Source organism: Odontesthes bonariensis, chromosome 2, assembly GCF_027942865.1.
Source record: "Odontesthes bonariensis isolate fOdoBon6 chromosome 2, fOdoBon6.hap1, whole genome shotgun sequence".
NCBI lineage: Eukaryota > Metazoa > Chordata > Actinopteri > Atheriniformes > Atherinopsidae > Odontesthes > Odontesthes bonariensis.
In genome coordinates this window covers 41456028-41475310 of record NC_134507.1, presented here as the reverse complement: position 1 = coordinate 41475310, position 19283 = coordinate 41456028, and the positions used below count along the sequence as shown (strand labels likewise).

General features: G+C 37.7%; 2 protein-coding genes across 2 annotated transcripts; one reads left to right on the top strand and one right to left on the bottom strand.

Annotated features, from left to right (window-relative positions):
- Window positions 1-6784: 6784 nt before the first annotated feature.
- On the bottom strand, window positions 6785-13226 carry borcs7 (BLOC-1 related complex subunit 7). The gene is made up of 5 exons (XM_075481730.1): window positions 13061-13226; window positions 7679-7741; window positions 7367-7410; window positions 7238-7258; window positions 6785-7122 (listed from the first exon to the last, which is right to left on the bottom strand). Exons 1-5 carry the CDS (start codon window positions 13190-13192, stop codon window positions 7071-7073), a joined length of 312 nt encoding a protein of 103 aa, XP_075337845.1. The 5' UTR covers window positions 13193-13226; the 3' UTR covers window positions 6785-7070.
- A 545-nt stretch (window positions 13227-13771) lies between these two features.
- cyp17a1 (cytochrome P450, family 17, subfamily A, polypeptide 1) lies at window positions 13772-19250 on the top strand. Its single transcript, XM_075473054.1, has 8 exons — window positions 13772-14083; window positions 14186-14324; window positions 14673-14908; window positions 17091-17177; window positions 17701-17919; window positions 18699-18868; window positions 19021-19147; window positions 19245-19250. The coding sequence occupies exons 1-8, from the start codon at window positions 13772-13774 to the stop codon at window positions 19248-19250; spliced, it is 1296 nt and encodes a 431-aa protein (XP_075329169.1).
- The last annotated feature ends 33 nt before the right edge of the window (window positions 19251-19283 follow it).

Genomic DNA, 19283 nt, shown 5'->3' with positions numbered 1-19283 from the left:
TTACATCTCCGTCCCATATTTCACAAACACCTGACCTACGCCCACCCAGGACCAGACTCAGAAAAATGGGGAACAGGTCCTTCTCAGGCTGCTGCTCTACATTTACAATAGCTGATAATGTAAAACAACCTACTGGCTGAAGTATTTGCATTAAGTTCATTATCTCCCTCAGGCTTCCACAATGTTATCGGTGCGCTAGACCGATAACGCATCCAGGCCCCTGCTGGACCTGTGGAGGCCGACTACGTAAACTGTATTTTTTTCCATAGCCTAAATGTACAGGTATGAATTTGGGATACATTTTCCATAGACTCTGAACTGGATTTCTCATTTTGAAAAACACTACATCAACCCCTTTGAGTAATACTGAGCAATGTTACATTAATGCCCTGTGAAAGCAAGTACCTCATCATTGACTCCTCGGCAAGGCAAGGCAAGGCATCTTTATTTATATAGCGCATTTCATACCACAGGCAACTCAATGTGCTCCTATCCTCCATGCATACAGATGATCTGTGATGGAGGTCATTTAATTTCCAACATTGAGGCTAAATGGCCGGGATCGGTTCATGATTCTAGGATCTTCCGAGCATCCTCACTGGCACAGAGGTTTGCACAAGAATTTGACTTACTCGTAGGAGTGTACTTTTCAAGTAAGGTGTATATAGCATCAGAATAATTTTGGTAAAGTTGAGAGGTCAGGTGTAGAGGTCATCTTAAGGAATTTAAAGTGGTTATCATACTTTCTTATATGCCTTATATGGATGCAATATGTGCTATATAAGGCACATATTGCCAAGTCTTAACACATGTATATCCATCCAACATTTCTCTTATTCTGCAGGAGAGTTCAATAGTGTCCTGCTTGGGGACAGAGGCTATACATGCTTGCCGTACCTTCTCACGCCATATCCTGATCCAGGAAAAAGAGGGCATTCAACCATGCACATGCTAAAACAAGGGCACGGATAGAAATTACCTTTGGCCAAATTAAATCCAGGTTCATTGCTTAAAGTTCTCAGGCACCAAGGATGGCTTCTGACAGAGCTATCTTAAATTAATAGTATACTTCATATTTTGTACATTTTGTCTTGGTGACAACTTTTCAGGCTCAAGTCTTTTCTTGCTTGATTTCATGCAGGTTCCAGTGCTTGAAAGGACTCAGAGTTTCTCCTGACACAGTGAGGGACCTATACAGGGAAACTAATTTCCGTTGATCCTTATTGTTATGACCTTTGAGTTTGAACTTCTTTTCATAATTTAGCAGTTTAAGTTAGAGCAAGTGTAAGGAAGCTAAATGGACAGAGATGATTTATAATTCGAGTTAAAGTTGTGTTGAATTGTTTAATTATTCATATATTTCAAGCTGTGGAGAGAAAACATAATTAAATACAGTTCACACCATGACCTTCTCCTTTATCTGGATTTATACTTATATCCCTGCCCAGTTTCATAATCTCTTTCTTGATCTTTTTTATTTTCAGTTTCTTTCAATTCAATTTGATTTATATAGCACCAAATTACAACAAATATCATCTCAAAGCACTTCAATAATTTAGTCCAATTCAAGCCAATTGGAGTTCAATTCATTGTAATCATAATCCAATGAAATCTAATTTATTAATTTAAAATTAATCCAATTCATTCATATAGAGCCAATTCAAAAACAATTTCCTAGCTAAGGAAACCAAGAGATTGCACCAAAACATGTCTAATCTCCAATCTCCTGTCCTGAGCATGCCTGAGGTGACTGTGAAAAGGAATGACTCCCTTTTAACAGGAAGAAACCTGGCAAATCTGGCAGAAGCAGACTCAAGAAGGGTGGCCATCCGCCTCGACCAGCTGGGGTTTGAGAGGAAAGAAAAGAGGGTACAACAAACACCATTCTTGTATTCCATATCTAGTTTGGTGCTCTCCATACCCAACAGAAGTTTCCGTTTGTACAGAGTTCGGACATCCTGTGATAGAGGAAATGTGCCTGTGAGCAACGAAGTATGTAGGTAGTGACAGTAATGTGAAGAGTTACTTCACTCTTTGCTGCTGGAATTTGTGTTCCTGTTGCAACCTGCTGTAAAGTGTATTGGTGATAATTAGGCCTATTGGTATAGAATAGGTAGACTGCAGACGCATCCAAACCGTTTCACATTTTTAATAATAAATATCCTACCTGTGGCATTTCTATGTCTACAGACATCATTGAATGCCCGAGATGTGCTGGGACCATCAAACTGCAAACGGAGAAACTGCAGTTGATAAAGTAGGAGATCACAGGGATGCATAGTATTTCCGTCGAAAGAAAATGGAATTGAATACAACTACTCACACATGGGTTTGGGATGTCCTCTGTGGTCTGGGGATCAAGCAGGCATTTGGTGACTGCTATGGTATTATAATTTAGAGACTGACAATTTGAGGTAAAGTGATCAATACCTTCTACATCCTGATCCTACACCCTTTTGGGAACATATCCCGAGGAGATCCCTCCCTGTATTCCTTCCACCAGTGGCTGCCCTCGATTGCTGGTTAGAGCAAGTTCCTCTGCTGTTGTGAGATTTTCGTGTGGAGGACCCCCACCAGTGGCAATTCAATTCAATTCAATTTTATTTATATAGCGCCAAATACAACAAATGTCATCTCAAGGCACTTAAATAGTATAGTCCAATTCAAGCCAATTGGAATTCTATTCATTGTAATCATAATTATTTACAAAATAATCCAATTCATTTATATAGAGCCAATTCAAAAATAATTTCCTAGCTAAGGAAACCAACAGATTGCACCGAAACTCTTCAGTCCAATCTCCCGTCCTGAGTGTGCCTGAGGCGACTGTGGAAAGGAACGACTCCCTTTTAACAGGAAGAAACCTCTGGCAGAACCAGACTCAGGAAGGGTGGCCATCTGCCTCGACCAGCTGGGGTTTGAGAAGACAGAAAAAAGGGGGGAAAAAAGCACTGTAACACCATTCAAAGGATATCTGTTGGAACAGGGAAACACGAGTTAATGACCACAATAATGTCACATATACAAATATACTGGCCCTGCTCAGTTTAATAACCAAATACTCAACACGCATCATAATCCTTTGTGACTATATTATCGTGAGTGTGTGACCCACATATTATTCACTGTTACAGAGGCCTCTGCCTTTTTTTGGTTGCTGCAGTGCAACATATTTACAGCTCAACACATTTTGTGGACAAACACTTTTCGTCAAAGGCTACTTACCACTCTGAAATATGTTGTTGTACTTTACTTTCACCTGCTGCCAGGTACGCTTTTGGCTGTTAAGATTGCTCCTGTTGAGATGTATAATATGTACAGTGAATAATATGTGGGTCACACACTCACGATAATATAGTCACAAAGTATGATGATGCGTGTTGATTATTTGGTTATTAATAAACTGAGCAGGGCCAGTATATTTGTGCATTACATCTCATACAGAGACAATTCATGCCATAAAGGGTTAACCTAGATAGTCACAATTTCATCGGTGTTCAGACTTGCCAGATTAATACTTTAGAACGCTGGACACGGTCTCTTTCTCTTGTTTTGCATAGTTGTCATAATAACAGATGGTGAACAAAATGTGAAGAAACGGTGAAAGAAATCTGTATTCTTACTTACAATATGCAAGCAATAAAGCTCAGAAACAGCTAAATAAGGGTTTATTATTCCAAATTTTCTTACACGATTGTGTAAGAAAAGAAGCAGTGCAGTGCTCACACCTCTCGACACAAATCAGGAGCTTTAATTACTGTTTACAGCAATTACCAGATACCTCAGGTGATTTCTCTTTACAACTGAGCAAATAAGAATGCACCACATCCAACCTTAAGGATGAGTACATGTGGTGTTCTAAAAGGATAAGAACGCCACGTTTCACTAATACAGAAGAGCAGCAAGTAAGAAGGATAATGACAACCTATTCATTTCTGAAATTAGGTGAGCTAACCAAGAAGGACTTAATAACACTTGAACAATGAGGAGGTATTGTTGCTCATGCTTGCATGTGCTGATCTGATATCTGGAATACACATGTTGACTCGTCCAATGACAGGTTCCCAGCAGAGGGAGCTGATATTGCTGTAGGAATTAGGCCCAGTCATCACTGTCATGTTTGAATACTTTAAAGAAAAAAATAAGATTGGGTCTGCTTCATGTTAGTAGCAGTAGTTTGTTTAGTACTCTAAAAATTGAACATGATTGAAATTTTAAGTCAACCAAAGATCATTTATTTGTAGGAAAACTATCTTTTCTACCAGATAATTCATTTATCTATTTTGTATACCCATTAGAGCCAAGCTTCCACTAAGAACCAGGGTGCACCCTGGAAGGGTGTTATGGTAAGACAAAATAGACACAGACAGCAATGCAAGTGCATACCTGCAGTGAGTTTAGAATCTTGAATCAAATATACATGTATTTCAGGACTGGGAAGGAACCTGTTCCACTGCACTGCAACAAACATAATATCCTCTGAAATTCTGTGAACAACTGATATCATGGGGTGAGAAAATTGTGTGACCCAAACACATTCATGGATTATCTGTCACAAGAGGCTTTACTTTATTTTTAATTTCTATACATCTTAATTCAAGGGTGTTTGTAGGTGTCAAGATAAATTTGGCTGACACGTTAAAAGGCCTGCGTAGTCAGCTCAGCCAATCTTAAGGCTTAAGGTCCAGAGGTGAGTGGATTTCTGAGTTGTGTCCTCCAGCCATGGAATTTTATCCTTGCTGATGACAGGGCTTTGATAAGATAGAGGGCTATCATAGAGATAAACCTTATTTTCACACAAAGAAAAAAGCTGAGCATGGCCTGACAGTACACAGGATAACCCTTGTTCCTGAGGGGAGGTATGTTGCTTTTCCAAAGTAAAAATGAGGTAACGTGATTATTGCTGATTGTTTGTTGTAAAGATAAGGCAAAAAAACAATTTGAATTCTAAGAAAACTGATGGAGAATTGGAACATTGGCAAAGGAGGAACTCATTAGATTTGAGCTCAGACATTTGTTAAAATTGTGAAATACAGCACTTGCTTTTGTTGAGCATGGTCTCTTTTGAACACTTAATTTTCTGTTGGTCCTAAAAAAAAAGAAGAGTTTTCTGTATCAGGAGTTTTAAAAGTCAGCCTCCACTCAGTTAAAGTTAGGACAAAACACACCATGTCTCTCATTGTCTTGCTTTTCAAAATTCAAGGATGCCTACAGAATCCTGATACACTCTTAAGTGTGTGAGCCAAGATAAGCACATATTGCTGTTTTACATTACCAGACAACACTGAATACAAAAAAATTGTCTTTATTTATCTGCCACTGGGAGAAACAGCCAAATTCCCCCAGATTTTAATTCCCTTGATAGCTAATGTAAAATTGCCTCAAATCCATTTGGAACCTCCCCTCAAACTGTTATGAGACATCGTGGGAAGGCCCATCTCACACTTTGAAACCATCCGACACATTAATTGTGAGAATTGGCTAGATGCATCTGAGGCAGAGTCAATAAAGATTATGGAATTGTTTTTCTTTCTTCAAAGCCATTTCACTATCAACAGTGAAGCTTAAAATACAACCCCATAGAACAACTCTTTTAAATTTCCAATAAATGGCCCTTCTCAAGATATGGCCTTCCTTTTTGAAAACCAAGGAAGCAATTTTAGTTACAATTTTACTCCATCATACACCATCTATCTATGAATTCTGCTGTCAGTGAATCCTCTATGTATCGTGAACACACGGAGCATGTAGTAACAGGACTCAGCATGGTCTCAGGGATACTGTCAGGGTCAGTCAGCTGTCTGGCCTTCAGACTTCTGATATGTTTTTCACTTTGCTCATTATCATGATGCTGAGTCAATGAAAGAGTCATGGCCATTTCTGAAGTCTGGGAATTAATTTTAAATGTCATCTTGATTTCAGTCTTTCTCTCTTGATAATATACTGTACAAAACTTTTGAATAAATACTTTTGAATATTCAGCTCTTGCTGCTGTGAGATGGGTCTTGTTTGATTTTTAAATGGAACACTCCTTATACATTTTTGCTATCACAAAACATCCTCAAATAAAAGTTGACGCAAAAAATAGTAACATACAAATTCTTAATTTATTGTTGAACCTTAAGTGCACTTACCCAGCGAACCTAGAAGGTTAATATGAAAGCTGGGTTCAGTATTACCAAGGATGACTTGTCAGAATTTTTGAATGACGTATCATAATTTAGTCTGCCAAAACATTGTACTGCAGGTAATTATTTTTCGAGTATACATATGCTGGGTATTCACAGGAACAGTTATTCCCTAAAAATATCCCATACCACACTTATGCCATCTTAAAATCAGCGGCACAGCATTTGTTTATCGTGTGCTTTACTGCTCTATTTCAGCTGCATATGTGCATTCACACTACCGCATTACAACTAAAGCCTGCAAATATTTTTACACAATACCTTCAATAGTGCACAGGAATGTCTGCACTCAATGGTTAAAATAACTTAAACAGTGAAGATATGAGAATTTAGCCTTGCATTTAGCTGAGGAGTGCTTCCCTGATGCTTATCTCGTGCTTCAAAAATAGGCAGTGGTGGAATCTCAATGTAATAAGGTTTTGGTAAAGGTGTTTCATCTCACATTCATTGGTGACCTATCCAGGGTGTACTCTTGTCCAGTGGCAGCTGGGATAGGATCCTGGCCCCTGTGACCTTGAATTGGATTAAGCGGGTATAGAAAAAGCATGGGTGGATGTTTCATCTCACACCATTTCACCAGTCATTAAAATGTGCTGTTTGATATGATTCACAGAAATTTTATTTAAGTGTTTTAATACAACTGATCAAAACATTTTTCACAACACAAAAAAAGTGTTCCATGGCCCTTGCTTTGTACAAAAATTCTTAAACACTAGCACTATGTTTGTATTAGAGTAGCACTTCAATTCAACGAATAACCTGAGGGCAGACCCTCCAAAGGTATGTAAGATATCAAACACTGAAGCCTTGAATCCTGAAAGTATTAACACAGGAACCCCTTGTTGTTTGGCATCTGTAATCATAAACTCCGTCACTTTACTGTCACTTCAGAAGATGTGTCAGTTGGTCCTGCAGGTTTTTAGAGTGCTCCACACTGGAGAAATAAGAAACAGGAGAAAAAGTGCATGTCATAAGTTTGTGTTATGGCTTACTTGCTGAAATAGCAAGGTCAGCTATTTCCCCTCAAGCCTAAATAGTGTTAGACTTACTTCTTCTGGATAGCCTCCTGCCTGTAAGAGAGAAAAGGAGATACACTTACTATAATTCTGACTTCCATAGTTTGAACCAAAGTGAATGACTTTCATGGAAACGCACTCAAACAGCAGATTTATACTCACTGGTATTGTAAATGTGTGGTGATAATGGACATTTTTCTCAAACTCTGAAAGACATATTATAAGGACATTTAATATTGTGGATTATACAAACAGGAACATAAATCCTAATTACCTCTCTGAGTTGTAACACACAGTGACCTGAAAATTATTATTATTATTAAATGTAATCCTAGTTAAACCTTGTCAGTTTCCCGTAAAAATTAAAAACTTTTATTACTTTCTCTTTTATTTTCATTTGTTTTTGTTTTTTTGAGATGACCCTTTCCATGTTAAAAAACTGGAGGGTACCGACTTCTTCATTTAAACACTTACATCCTCAGAGTGCAGAATGGCATCCTCTTGAATGACCATATTCCTTGCTGCTTGACCAAGGAGCTGGAAGAGAAGATAGTAACAAGTGTTTTGGACTGCAGTTATTAATCATTAACCTGTAAATGATTTTCTGGATTAATTGCTTGTGGAATATTATAGTAATGATAAAACATATAAACTATAGGTATCATCTGGTACCCGCTTTATCCAGTTCCAAGGTAATGGGAACCTATCCCAGCTGTCACGAGGCAAGAGGCAAGGTATACCTTGAACAGGTCGCCAGTCCATCACAGGGCCACACAACCATGCACACTCACGCTCACTCCTAGGGTCAGTTCAGAATTACCAATCAACCAAACATGCATGTTTTTGGGCAGTGGGAGGAGTCGGGAACCAAGAGAGATTCCACACTGGTATGGGTAGCACATGCAAAAAGCTCCAACAGAGGTTCGAAACAGGAATCTTCTTACTGTGAGGAAACAGTGCTAACAACTACACCACAGTCCAGACCCAATTAATGTTCAGACTCTCATTATATATTTAGTTTAGACAAGGTGGGCAAAAAAGTAATAAATTATTGAAATAAAATGACTAGGAAAGATGATTCTGATAGAAAACAATGCTGCACCCAAGATTGTAGACAAAGCTGCAAATATGGATATTGCTCAACGAAGAAATCAATTCTAAAACATAGATGCTTCACACACATCACTTCAACAACATAGATCATAATCACCATAGTCTCAAGATGGCCATGACTAGTCAACAAATTTAGTATCCAATATTATGTGGACTCATGGAAATGTGGACACAGATACCCCCTCTGCAGGTCAGTTGTGTCCCGTGCAGCTTCACTGTGACATCACTTAACTGAGATAAGTGATGTCACAGTGAAGCTAATCATTTCATTATAAAATGTCATGGCATCCTTATTTTAGGCATCACGGATCCAGCCAACTGTGGTCAGTTGATTTTCAGCATTACTGGCCATGACAGTATTTTTTTTAATGTATTTATTCTTTTTTATTTTCTCTAACAGGTTGAGGAAAAAGATATGTGATTAGTTACAGGAACATGCACACACACCTGTTTAGTTGTTAAAGAGAAGTGTCTTCATTGTAAGTAAGGATGACCCAAAGCTCACAATTTGTCATATCTGTAATGGGCCTCATACACCAAGCAAACATTAGGCCATGGGGCACATCTGGTATACCTTTGAATGTCTTTCTCTTATTTTCAGTGTATGCACACTGTTGCCACTGTTTAACTCTGTCAACATCTTTTCCAGGTGATTAAACGTGTAAAATCAAAGTCAGCTTTGGCAAACAGGCAAACAGCTAACTTAACATGTCACTATACTCTTCTCATTTCCATTTCCTCAAAACAAGCAACACTTTTTAATACAACATGACCATGTGGACTAAATAAATTGAAGAGCAACTGATAATCATGATTTCAGAGAAATCAGCAATGTATGGCATTACTGAAAAACATAAAGCACATGCTGCAATATAAACTTTTTCCCCCATTTAAATCTACATAGTCTATTGCTGTTCCTTATTGTCTGACATATGTAGCCTATCACTGCTCCCTTCTTCACTGGTGACCTTCTTGCGCAGGTGTACATCTTGACCAGAACTCGAAGTCAAGTTAACAGTGTTAACAGTTTTCATATGCTGTTTCCCCATTACCAGTCTACAGCCTTTTCTTTTTTCTTTTTTACTGATATCAACAATATGTTTATGCATTTGGCAGACGCTTTTATCCAAAGCAACTTACAAATGAGGATATAACATGACAGCTAACGGTAAAGCTAACAATCAGCTACATAGAAGGAAAACCACGAGTCAGGCTCTGTCAGAGGTGACAGGGATGACAGTGTAGATATAGAGTGCAGGCATAGAGGTAAGTAGAGAAATAGAATTGCAGTAAAGGGGTTAGGAAAGTACAGGGTAACTGCTTGGATAGATGCTCTCTAAGAAGCTGGGTCTTCAAGAGTTTCTTGAAGATAGATAGGGTCCCTGTTCTCATTGCGCTCGGCACATGAACATATGAAAAGAGTCTGGATTGTCTTGTGCGTGGTGTAGGCACTGCTAGACGACAAGCCTTTGACAACCGGAGTGACTCAGTCGTGACATAAGCCTTTGCAAGAGCATTCAAGTAGATGGGAGCTGTTCCATTAAGCACTTTGTAGGCGAGCATAAGTGACTTGAATTTGATGAGGGTAGCCAGTGGAGCTCAAAGGGTACCCAGTGATGTGTGCTCTTTAAGGCTGATTGAAGATCAGACGCACTGCTGCGTTCTGGACTATCTGCAGAGGTTTTACACCACAGGCTGGGAGACCAGTTAGGAGGGCGTTGTAGGTCAGTAGATGACCATATACTGCACCAGGAGCTGGGTGGCATGTTGGGTTAGGTACGGCCTGATCTTTCTTATGTTTAACAATGTGAAGCAACATGAAACATGAAAAACGTGATTTCTTTAAGGTCAGTTGGTCATAAATCATGACACCCAAGTTTTTAGCTACCTTTGGCGGAGCAAGATATAGGTATTCAGTTTGGATGCAGATGCTGTGGTGCATGATTGGTTTGGCTGGTAAGATAAGCAGTTCAGTTTCTGAGAAGTTTAGTTGGAGGTGATGAATACACTTGAATACACCATGTCGATATATCAGAGAGACAGTCTGAGATTCGTCCTGAGACCGCGTGGTTATCAGGTGTGAAATACAGATGGAGCTGGGTATCGTCAGCATAGCAGTGGTATGATATAAAAGGTAATGGCATTATAAAGAAGATCATTAAATTCCTTGCGCAAGACCAGCAGTTTTCTGTAGTTGAGGATAGAAATTTAACAAACTTGATACATCACCTGAGCAAAAGATACTTCTGGGATGTTGCATGATCATAATCATTCAATCTTGTTTTACACACACAATTAGATGTATAACAGACTTGGAGGTAAACCGTAATTTCTTTAAACTTGGATTTTATTTATACAAATACCTCAGTCCAGGGAAACATAGTAGAATTTTCAAACTAAAACACAAAATGGAATCAGTGTATCTCCATTAGTAAATACACTGATTGGCCCATAATAAATGTCACCACCTGGATTCAACTCAGCAAAAGTACTGCTGTGATAAATGTTTCAGTTGGCAACAAGTTTTTTTTTTAAACTCTAAATGACACTGAGTAGCTTCTCATTCCTTAAACAACCATGTGGTAAGACACATAAACACATCCTGTGGTCACAGAAAAGATGTAACTCTTTTTCATTAGTATCATATTATTGGCATGCATCAAGCAAGCAAAATTAAGGAGATTGTATATACTGCTAAATTTGGATAAAGAGCTGCACAACATGTTATTAAAACTTTGAAGAACTGTGCTGAACAATCATCTTCGAAGAAGAAAGGTGATAGGGAAAAAAATTGGATGATCATGATTGGATATCATTTAAACGTTTGGTAAAATCAAATTGAAAAAAACTCAAGAGTAGTAAAAGCAAAAGTATGCACAATGCAGAGAATTCAAGTATTAGGACTAAAAGCTATGTAGCCTTGAGAAAACCACTTATCAGTGAGGTGAATAAAAAATAAGCTTCAATTTGTAAGGGAGCAGAAGATTGGATTTTGGAGCAATTGAAAAATGTCATCAATTAGTCTAGATTTACCTTGTGTCACAGTGACAAGTCATTGGGGTAAGAAAAGGAGTTGATGACATGCCGTACCCATAAATGAGATGCGCCTTGTGCTTACTGTACAAGCCCATGGGAGTATAATCTGGGATTGCTTTAGTTGGTTATGTCTAGGTTCAGAAACTTTATATGCCACAAATTTTGGTAAGCTTAATACCTTGATATACTTTAAGGTTTTCCCAACGGTGATTACAATCCAAGGATTCATCAAGTTCAATTTGTAAGAGTGGTTCAGGGATTCACATCTCTCATATCACACAGATTGGCCACCACACAGTCCAGATCTTAACACCATTGAGAATATTTGAGGTAAACAAGAGGTGATTTTATGCAGCAGTCTTACTGTCCCATCATCAATGCAAGGGCTTGACAAAAACTTCATGGAACCCTACACAGAAATGATTGTTGTGACACTCCATAAGCTTATCAAAATAATATCATGTTGACTGTGCGCAATAATCCAAACTGGTCCAACATGATAATAGGGTGCAGTGATCTTTTTTGGCTTGGTAGTGTAAATTTGGCTTTACACATAGGAGGTAACAGTGAACTTGATCTACGGCCAACACCTTCTAACCAGTTATGCTTGAGTTCAACAGAACATGTATGACACATAACTATTGTGACATTTAAAATTGGTTGGAATATCACAGGAGTTCAAAGTAAAGTTAGAAGACGAACTGGGCAAATTTGTCTTAATAGGCTTTAAATTACAGTATTAAGATAATTTAAAATTAGCTTTCTGTCATCTGGTGAATCTGGTTATACTTTTACTTTAAACGTATAATTCACAACATATAAGAGAAAAATATTGTGCTTTAACATCATTCTATCACTTCAGACTAAATGGAATGCGGACGGAACAATCAACTCAATCAAAATTCAAAAGATACAAAAAAGGCAAAATCTTCTTTGTGACCTAAATCAATTAGCTTAGTCTTCTTACGTCTTGTTTCCATTGTATGACGCAATAACTGTAACTAAAAGCTTGAAAAAGTGTGATAAGTAAATTATCAATATTTTGAAAAACAATCCTTGTGTTATGAGAAAATGACAAACACTTAAGCAAAGTTAATTATTTACAATAAAACACATACGTTTAAACTCAAGAAATTTTTTTTTTTTTTTTTTTTTTTAAATATTGTAGCTTCATTACATAATGAAAAATAAAGGTTTTCGCGGTCAGTTTAAAGCTTCTCAAGAAATCCTCTGGTTTTAAAAAGACTATTTCGAACACTTTTCATGTTTTTTATATTTGGCTTAAAGTCTAAATGTAGCAGTAAATAAATGTAGCAGTAAATTTATGTTGATTCGGTATTTTCACAATGGTAAATTACTCACTAAAGACCCACCTCCATTCACTGGTGTCTGCACTTAAAGGCGTCTGATTACTTACTTTCACCTTTTCACTGCTAAGGTTTATTGCCCGAATAAAACAAGAAATTAATACAGCTGGTTTTCTTCATCAATGTCAATTTCACGAAAATATAACCACATGTCTAATTTTCAAAACTAAATCCCTTACGACGATGTCATTAAAAAATATGTTGTCCTAAAAATAAATGCTTTAATTTTGGAAAATCTTCATCTATTCTTGTGATGTTTCCGGTTGCTACATGGGCTAGTACTGTGAGCAAGACACGATCTGCAGCTAGAAATAAGGTAAAATTACTCATATTGCTTTACCTCTTGACTGCGGGACCCCTTCAGTACTTGGCGGGTGAGCGCGATTACATCGCCGCTGCAGGAACCCACTTTGTCGGATAACAAACCTTTAACAGACTGGCCAAACCGCGGAAGAGAATCAGTTGAAGCCATATTTTTTTTTTTTTTTTTTTTTGTGGCGAGTAACGGTGTGTGGAAAGGGTCAAATTTCACCGAAATGCGTTCAGTACACGCCTTTAATGAACAAAGTAACCAAAACAGTGTAAATGAAAATACTATTATTGGTTTATATTTACATTTAATTTGCATTTACTGTATGACCGGTACATTTTAAACTGACAGAGTTTGGTTTATGGCTCAGAGCGATCATGAATCTAGCTAGTGTTTTACATAATTTGCCATTTTGATAAAAGTTTAATATATGTTTAATGGTCTAATTAGATCTTATATTGGGAATATAACATACAAAAATTTTCTTATTAAACAGACCTTGAAAAAAGACGAAGTTTATATTTCCTCTGTTTTTTCCCTCAATGATTTAGAGAGACAAGTGTGTCTTATCTTGTTTGATTTAGCACTGTCTTAAATAATCAGAGTCAAGGCTTTGGCCTTGAAGTTGATGCATAAAAACCTGGCCCTGGTTAAGCTTTGCACCTTTCCTCACAACTTTTCATTGGGATGCATGGACACTGCCGAACCAGAGTGTGCTGGTAGTGCCCTTTTAACACAGCTATGGATTGTTTTTTGTGTCTATTTCTGTTTACAGTCATAGGCCTGACTTTGTTTGCATGGCAGTTGAAACTTAAGTCTACAAAGGGCTCCCGGGAGCCACCCTGCCTCCCAGCACTACCTTTGATTGGCAGTCTGCTAAGTCTGCGAAGCCCACACCCTCCTCATGTGCTTTTCAAAGAACTACAGAAAAAATATGGACAGACATACTCTCTGATGATGGGTTCCCACAGAGTCATCATTGTCAACCAGCACATGCATGCCAAAGAAGTCCTGCTGAAGAGGGGAAAAACATTTGCAGGGAGACCCAGAACTGTGTGTATATGTCTTAATAGGTCTTCTGCTTCTTTTTTGGTTCCACAGGGGTTATTTCTGTTTTGTTAATTTTGTTTTCCATTCATGTCTTGTGTGAAAAAGGTAACTACAGATGTTCTAACTAGAGGTGGGAAAGACATTGCATTTGGAGACTACAGTGCTACCTGGAGGTTCCACAGGAAAATAGTGCATGGAGCTTTGTGCATGTTTGGAGAGGGTTCTGCCTCCATAGAGAGGATCAGTGAGTACATTTTGCATTTATTTTGCTGAAATAAAAAAATGTATTTAAAATAGAAAAAATATACATGAAAAAAAAAGTAAAACAGGCACAAGGATAGCACTTATGCTTATATATGGAGCATAAGTGAACCCCCCAAGATCCAATAATGTTCTGTGAGATTGATTAAATACATGTAGTCGTAGCCCATAACAAAGCCCAAACCTTTTGACTTGTTGACATCTCACTCAGCTCTATGGTTCACAGGAATAAGATGTATCAGACTTTGATACACACAGACAAATTAAGTAAATGTTTCATTTTTAGACTAAGCTATAAACATATCACTAACTGGAGATGTGTCTTGCTCAGTCCATGCAGAAGCCCAATCTTTATGTTCCATCCTGTCAGAGGCAGCAGCTGTGGGACTGGCACTGGATCTGTCACCTGAGCTGACTCGGGCAGTCACAAACGTAATCTGCTCACTCTGCTTCAACTCCTCCTATTGCCGAGGCGATCCAGAGTTTGAAACCATGTTGCGCTACAGTCAGGGGATCGTGGACACAGTGGCTAAAGACAGCCTCGTAGACATTTTTCCCTGGATACAGGTTAGATACTCAAAAAAGAAACAATACACTTTCAACATGAACAATAAACCCATAAACATTTGAGATGGGAGATGGGCAGTGGTGTAAGTGCAGGATATACATGGGTATATGAAGTATACCCATATATTTTACAGAATTTTACAGTAATTACCCACTTGTTTTATAGCCTGTTGCTCTGCTGCATCAAAGAACAATAGAGGAGGTCATTCTTGCCCACGGCAATAACTTTACACAATGGCTATTTACAATTACTAATGACGAGGACTGGGCAACGATTAAAATTTTTTAATCTAATTAATCACATGATTTCCCTGATTAATCACGATTAAACGCATTTCTACGCAAAATCCAAAAATGAATTCAAAAGTAGTGTATAGCTTTTAGCATTTAGTTATATTTTAAATGTACTGCAATATGAATGAAAGTGCCATAACATTTGTTGTGTAAACACACTTTTAACATCAGCATTTCTATGTAGTTTTTATGTAGAAGCCTCGCTCCACTGTCTGTTTCGTTGAATTACTTGCTGGTATCAATTGTGTGTTTTGCCTTTAAGTGATATTTTAGACTGGAACTACTACTCTATGATAAGACAATTCAACTTGGCAGTGTTTACAGATGACTTTGGTTCTGTCGACTCCACCATCTGGAAGAACTTTAAAATGAAAATGGCCAAGTAAAAGTTCCATACCCTTCTCCATGTCTGGTGGATCCGTCAATTACTTTCTTTTCTGGTTCCACAGAAAACAGCAACAGACTTTTACAAAATAAAAGCTGTGAGCAACAGACTTCTACAATAATAAAATAAATAATAAAACCTGCGCTAATGCGCGATAAAATATTTATCTGTGTTAAATAATCAATGAGTTAACACGATAATAACGAGTTAACTCGCCCAGCCCTACTAATGACTAATGACAGCTATCTATTATTGATCGTCATGCTGCAAATCCCTCTGGGAATTACAAAGTGTTTTTTGTTTTTTTTAGATAACTTCTTCCAAATCCCTTGTGATCACATTCAGAACTGGGATCCAAGTCAGATTTCTTTCCTTTCCTTTCTATACTTAGTCTGTATAAATAGTAGTTTTCTTCACTGGATGGTTTAATAAGGTTTAAAAGTTGTTTTCTTATTGATTCTTACTCCCTGACGTCAAGCCGCAGGATATATCTGACAATGTCCAGATATGGTACTAGTAGCTCGTGATTTGGAAGCACAAGCTTTTCCAAATCACTGTTTATGAATTAGTAAAAAAAAAGTAGTACATCCTATTTCACTGCAGACAGGAATACAATTTAAATTTAGTTGTCATTATTTTGATGTTTAAAATTATTTTAATGCCTTTAATGCAGAATAGGATATTTTACATGATCATCCGATTAAACTATATGGAGGACAGTGAGAATTAAAGTGTAGTGTTTATAGATAGACTTTTCTTTCCTATTCTTCTTCCTCTTCTTTTCTTTGAGGTGGATGTTTACATGGACAGCAGATATGGAAATGCTACATCAAAGTTGTCTAAAAGAAGGGATAGAGCATGTTGTAAGAAAGCTTAGGTTATTCAATGTTTGCAGGAAGATGCTGCATATAGATCTCTGGTGGAGAGTACAGTCTACTTTGGAGCCATCTGTTGAGCAGCAGTATCAGCACCACTGACTCGGGGAAGCTTAATAAACAAATAAAGTAAGCTGGTTCTGTGGTGGGACTACCCTGGAGCCCCAAGAACTGATGCTTATACAAAGAGGAAAGCTGCACAAGTTATTAAACATATAATGGAGCACACTTCTCACCTTCATAGTGATCAAACAGCAAAGTGTGTTAAGTAAAAGGCTTCTTTGGCTCTGCTGCAACAAATTACAGATCATTCCTGTCAACAGCAATTACTTTACACAATTACTTTTTTACAGTTACTTATGAGCTTGAATAAGGCAACTGGATTAAAGTAAATCCAGTAAGTCCAGTTGCCCTTATTCAAACTCTTATGATTACCATGACCTGGGTGACTGAGAATGGTCATCAACTTAATGACTGATAGCTATTATTGATTGTTATGCTGCAAATCCCTCTGCGTGATTAATAAAGTATTATCATTATTTTCATTATTATCATTATTATTATATGAAATTGTCTCTTTGTACATGAGATTATAAAAAAATCAGTGACACCTGTCTCTATGTCACAGATTTTTCCCAATGCAGACCTGCATCTTCTAAGGCAGTGTGTTGCAAACAGAGACAAACTTCTACAGAAAAAGTATGAAGAACACAAGGTACAGTCTCCAATAATTGTCAGTGCTGCCAGTAATGAGGTAAAAGTATAGTTCAGAGGGGTATACTGATTTGTACTTCTAAGGATGTGCAGAATTAGTACACTTTCATTTTATTCAAATTAATTGGTTATGCAAGCTTCCTCGTTTTAGCCAATTCACAATTTAGGTGAACAGTAAAAGATTTCACTTTTCAGTTTCTTTTTCCTTATATTAATTGTGGCCTTATAGTGTTATGAGGCCATAACAAAATATGGCCTCATCACAAAATATAATAAACACAATATTGGCCATTACGTAAGGAACCCAATCAGTCTGTGTTAGCATACTAATTTCTATACTTCCCTCTTACAGTAATGTGGTTGCCTGAGTTTGTCATTGTTATGGCACAAAGATAAAGTTAAGTTACACTCAAGTTCTGTTTGCTTCAGCATAGATCTATGCTAAATATGAACCTCATGAAACATAGTATACAGTTTATTATGATTCTATGTGTCCTGTACATTGACAAAGTCCTACCTCCCAGGCTGACTACAGTGACCATGTACAGAGAGACTTGATGGATGCCCTGCTAAGAGCCAAGCGCAGTGCTGAAAACAACAACACCACAGAGATTAGTGCTGAGTCTGTGGGTTTCAGTGATGACCACCTCCTCATGACAGTGGGAGACATCTTTGGAGCCGGTGTTGAAACCACCACTACTGTGCTCAAATGGGCTATCACCTACCTCATCCATCACCCAGAAGTAAGGTTGAAGCCACAGCGGTTTATACAAGGGGTGGGTGAGGTTACCCTTGGGTGTAAAATATTTTTAATCAGAAAATTCTTTTCACCCTCACATATTATTTGTTAGGTTAATAAAAATATTAGTAGTAGTGCTTACACCTGTTTGCTGATGTATTCTGTCTAGTCTAGAATATATTTGGTCATCTCTTTGCATGTGTGTGTGAGTCTGTCTTTTTTTACTTTACAAACAGAATTTAGATGCTTTAAGCTGGGGGTCCTGTATAGCCTCCTATATGCAACTCTGACTCGAATGAAACACAGTGTTACTGAAATGCATTTGTTGTTAACTACGCATGCACGTGTTTATCATGGCTGCTTTGCATATACTGCATTTGTTTGGTATATCGGTTGCGCACATTCTCAGAAGTTAACATTACGTCACCTACATATTGAAGCAATATGAAGGGGCATCTGTAAGCTTACTTTTTATGTTTTCGATGTTTTATATAATCAATTTCTCGCACCGTGTTTGGTTTAGAGGCCTCACATACCATCTACGATACTTCCGCTGTCCCTTTTTCTGTTGTGACCTTAAGATCAACAAAATGCTAACCTATTGTATTCACCCCATATTTACCGTTTATCAGAATGCTTCTGCTTACATCCTATAAATCAGGCAGCAGCTTCCAGTCTGAGTGATCAAGTGTGCTCCCTTGTGGAATCCTATCACAATTTATTATTATTTCAATTAGTCATTGATGTTCAACATTTTCTTTTCTTTTTTTTTAATAATTTTAGGTGCAGAGACGTATCCAGGATGAGCTGGACAGTAAGGTCGGGATGGCCCGCTCCCCTCAGCTTAGAGACAGAGGTAGTCTGCCCTACCTGGAGGCCACCATTAGGGAGGTGTTACGGATCCGTCCTGTGGCTCCCCTACTCATACCCCATGTGGCCCTTAGTGACACCAGGTACACTAAACATGATATTCATTCAGAGCTTTTTATGCTTGTGATTTCTTCTTAAAGATAACCATCTTTGCCATTGACAAGAATTTCAAACCTACAAACATTAAATTTGACAAGATTTTTTCTATGAAAACTCTTTTCTGACCTCTTTGTAGTATTGGGAATTTCACAGTGAGAAAAGGAACACGAGTAATCATTAACCTGTGGTCCTTGCATCATGATGAAAAGGAATGGAACAACCCTGAGCTCTTTGATCCTGGTGAGAGGAAACTTCTGTCCAATGTAATATGTTTCTTTCAAGAAAATTATGAGAATTTTTTATACAAATTCCATAAAACCAAAAAATTTGTGGTACTCACAACAAAAATATCAACATCAGATCTAATGTGTCACCCAAAGCAGAAAGAAATGCTATATA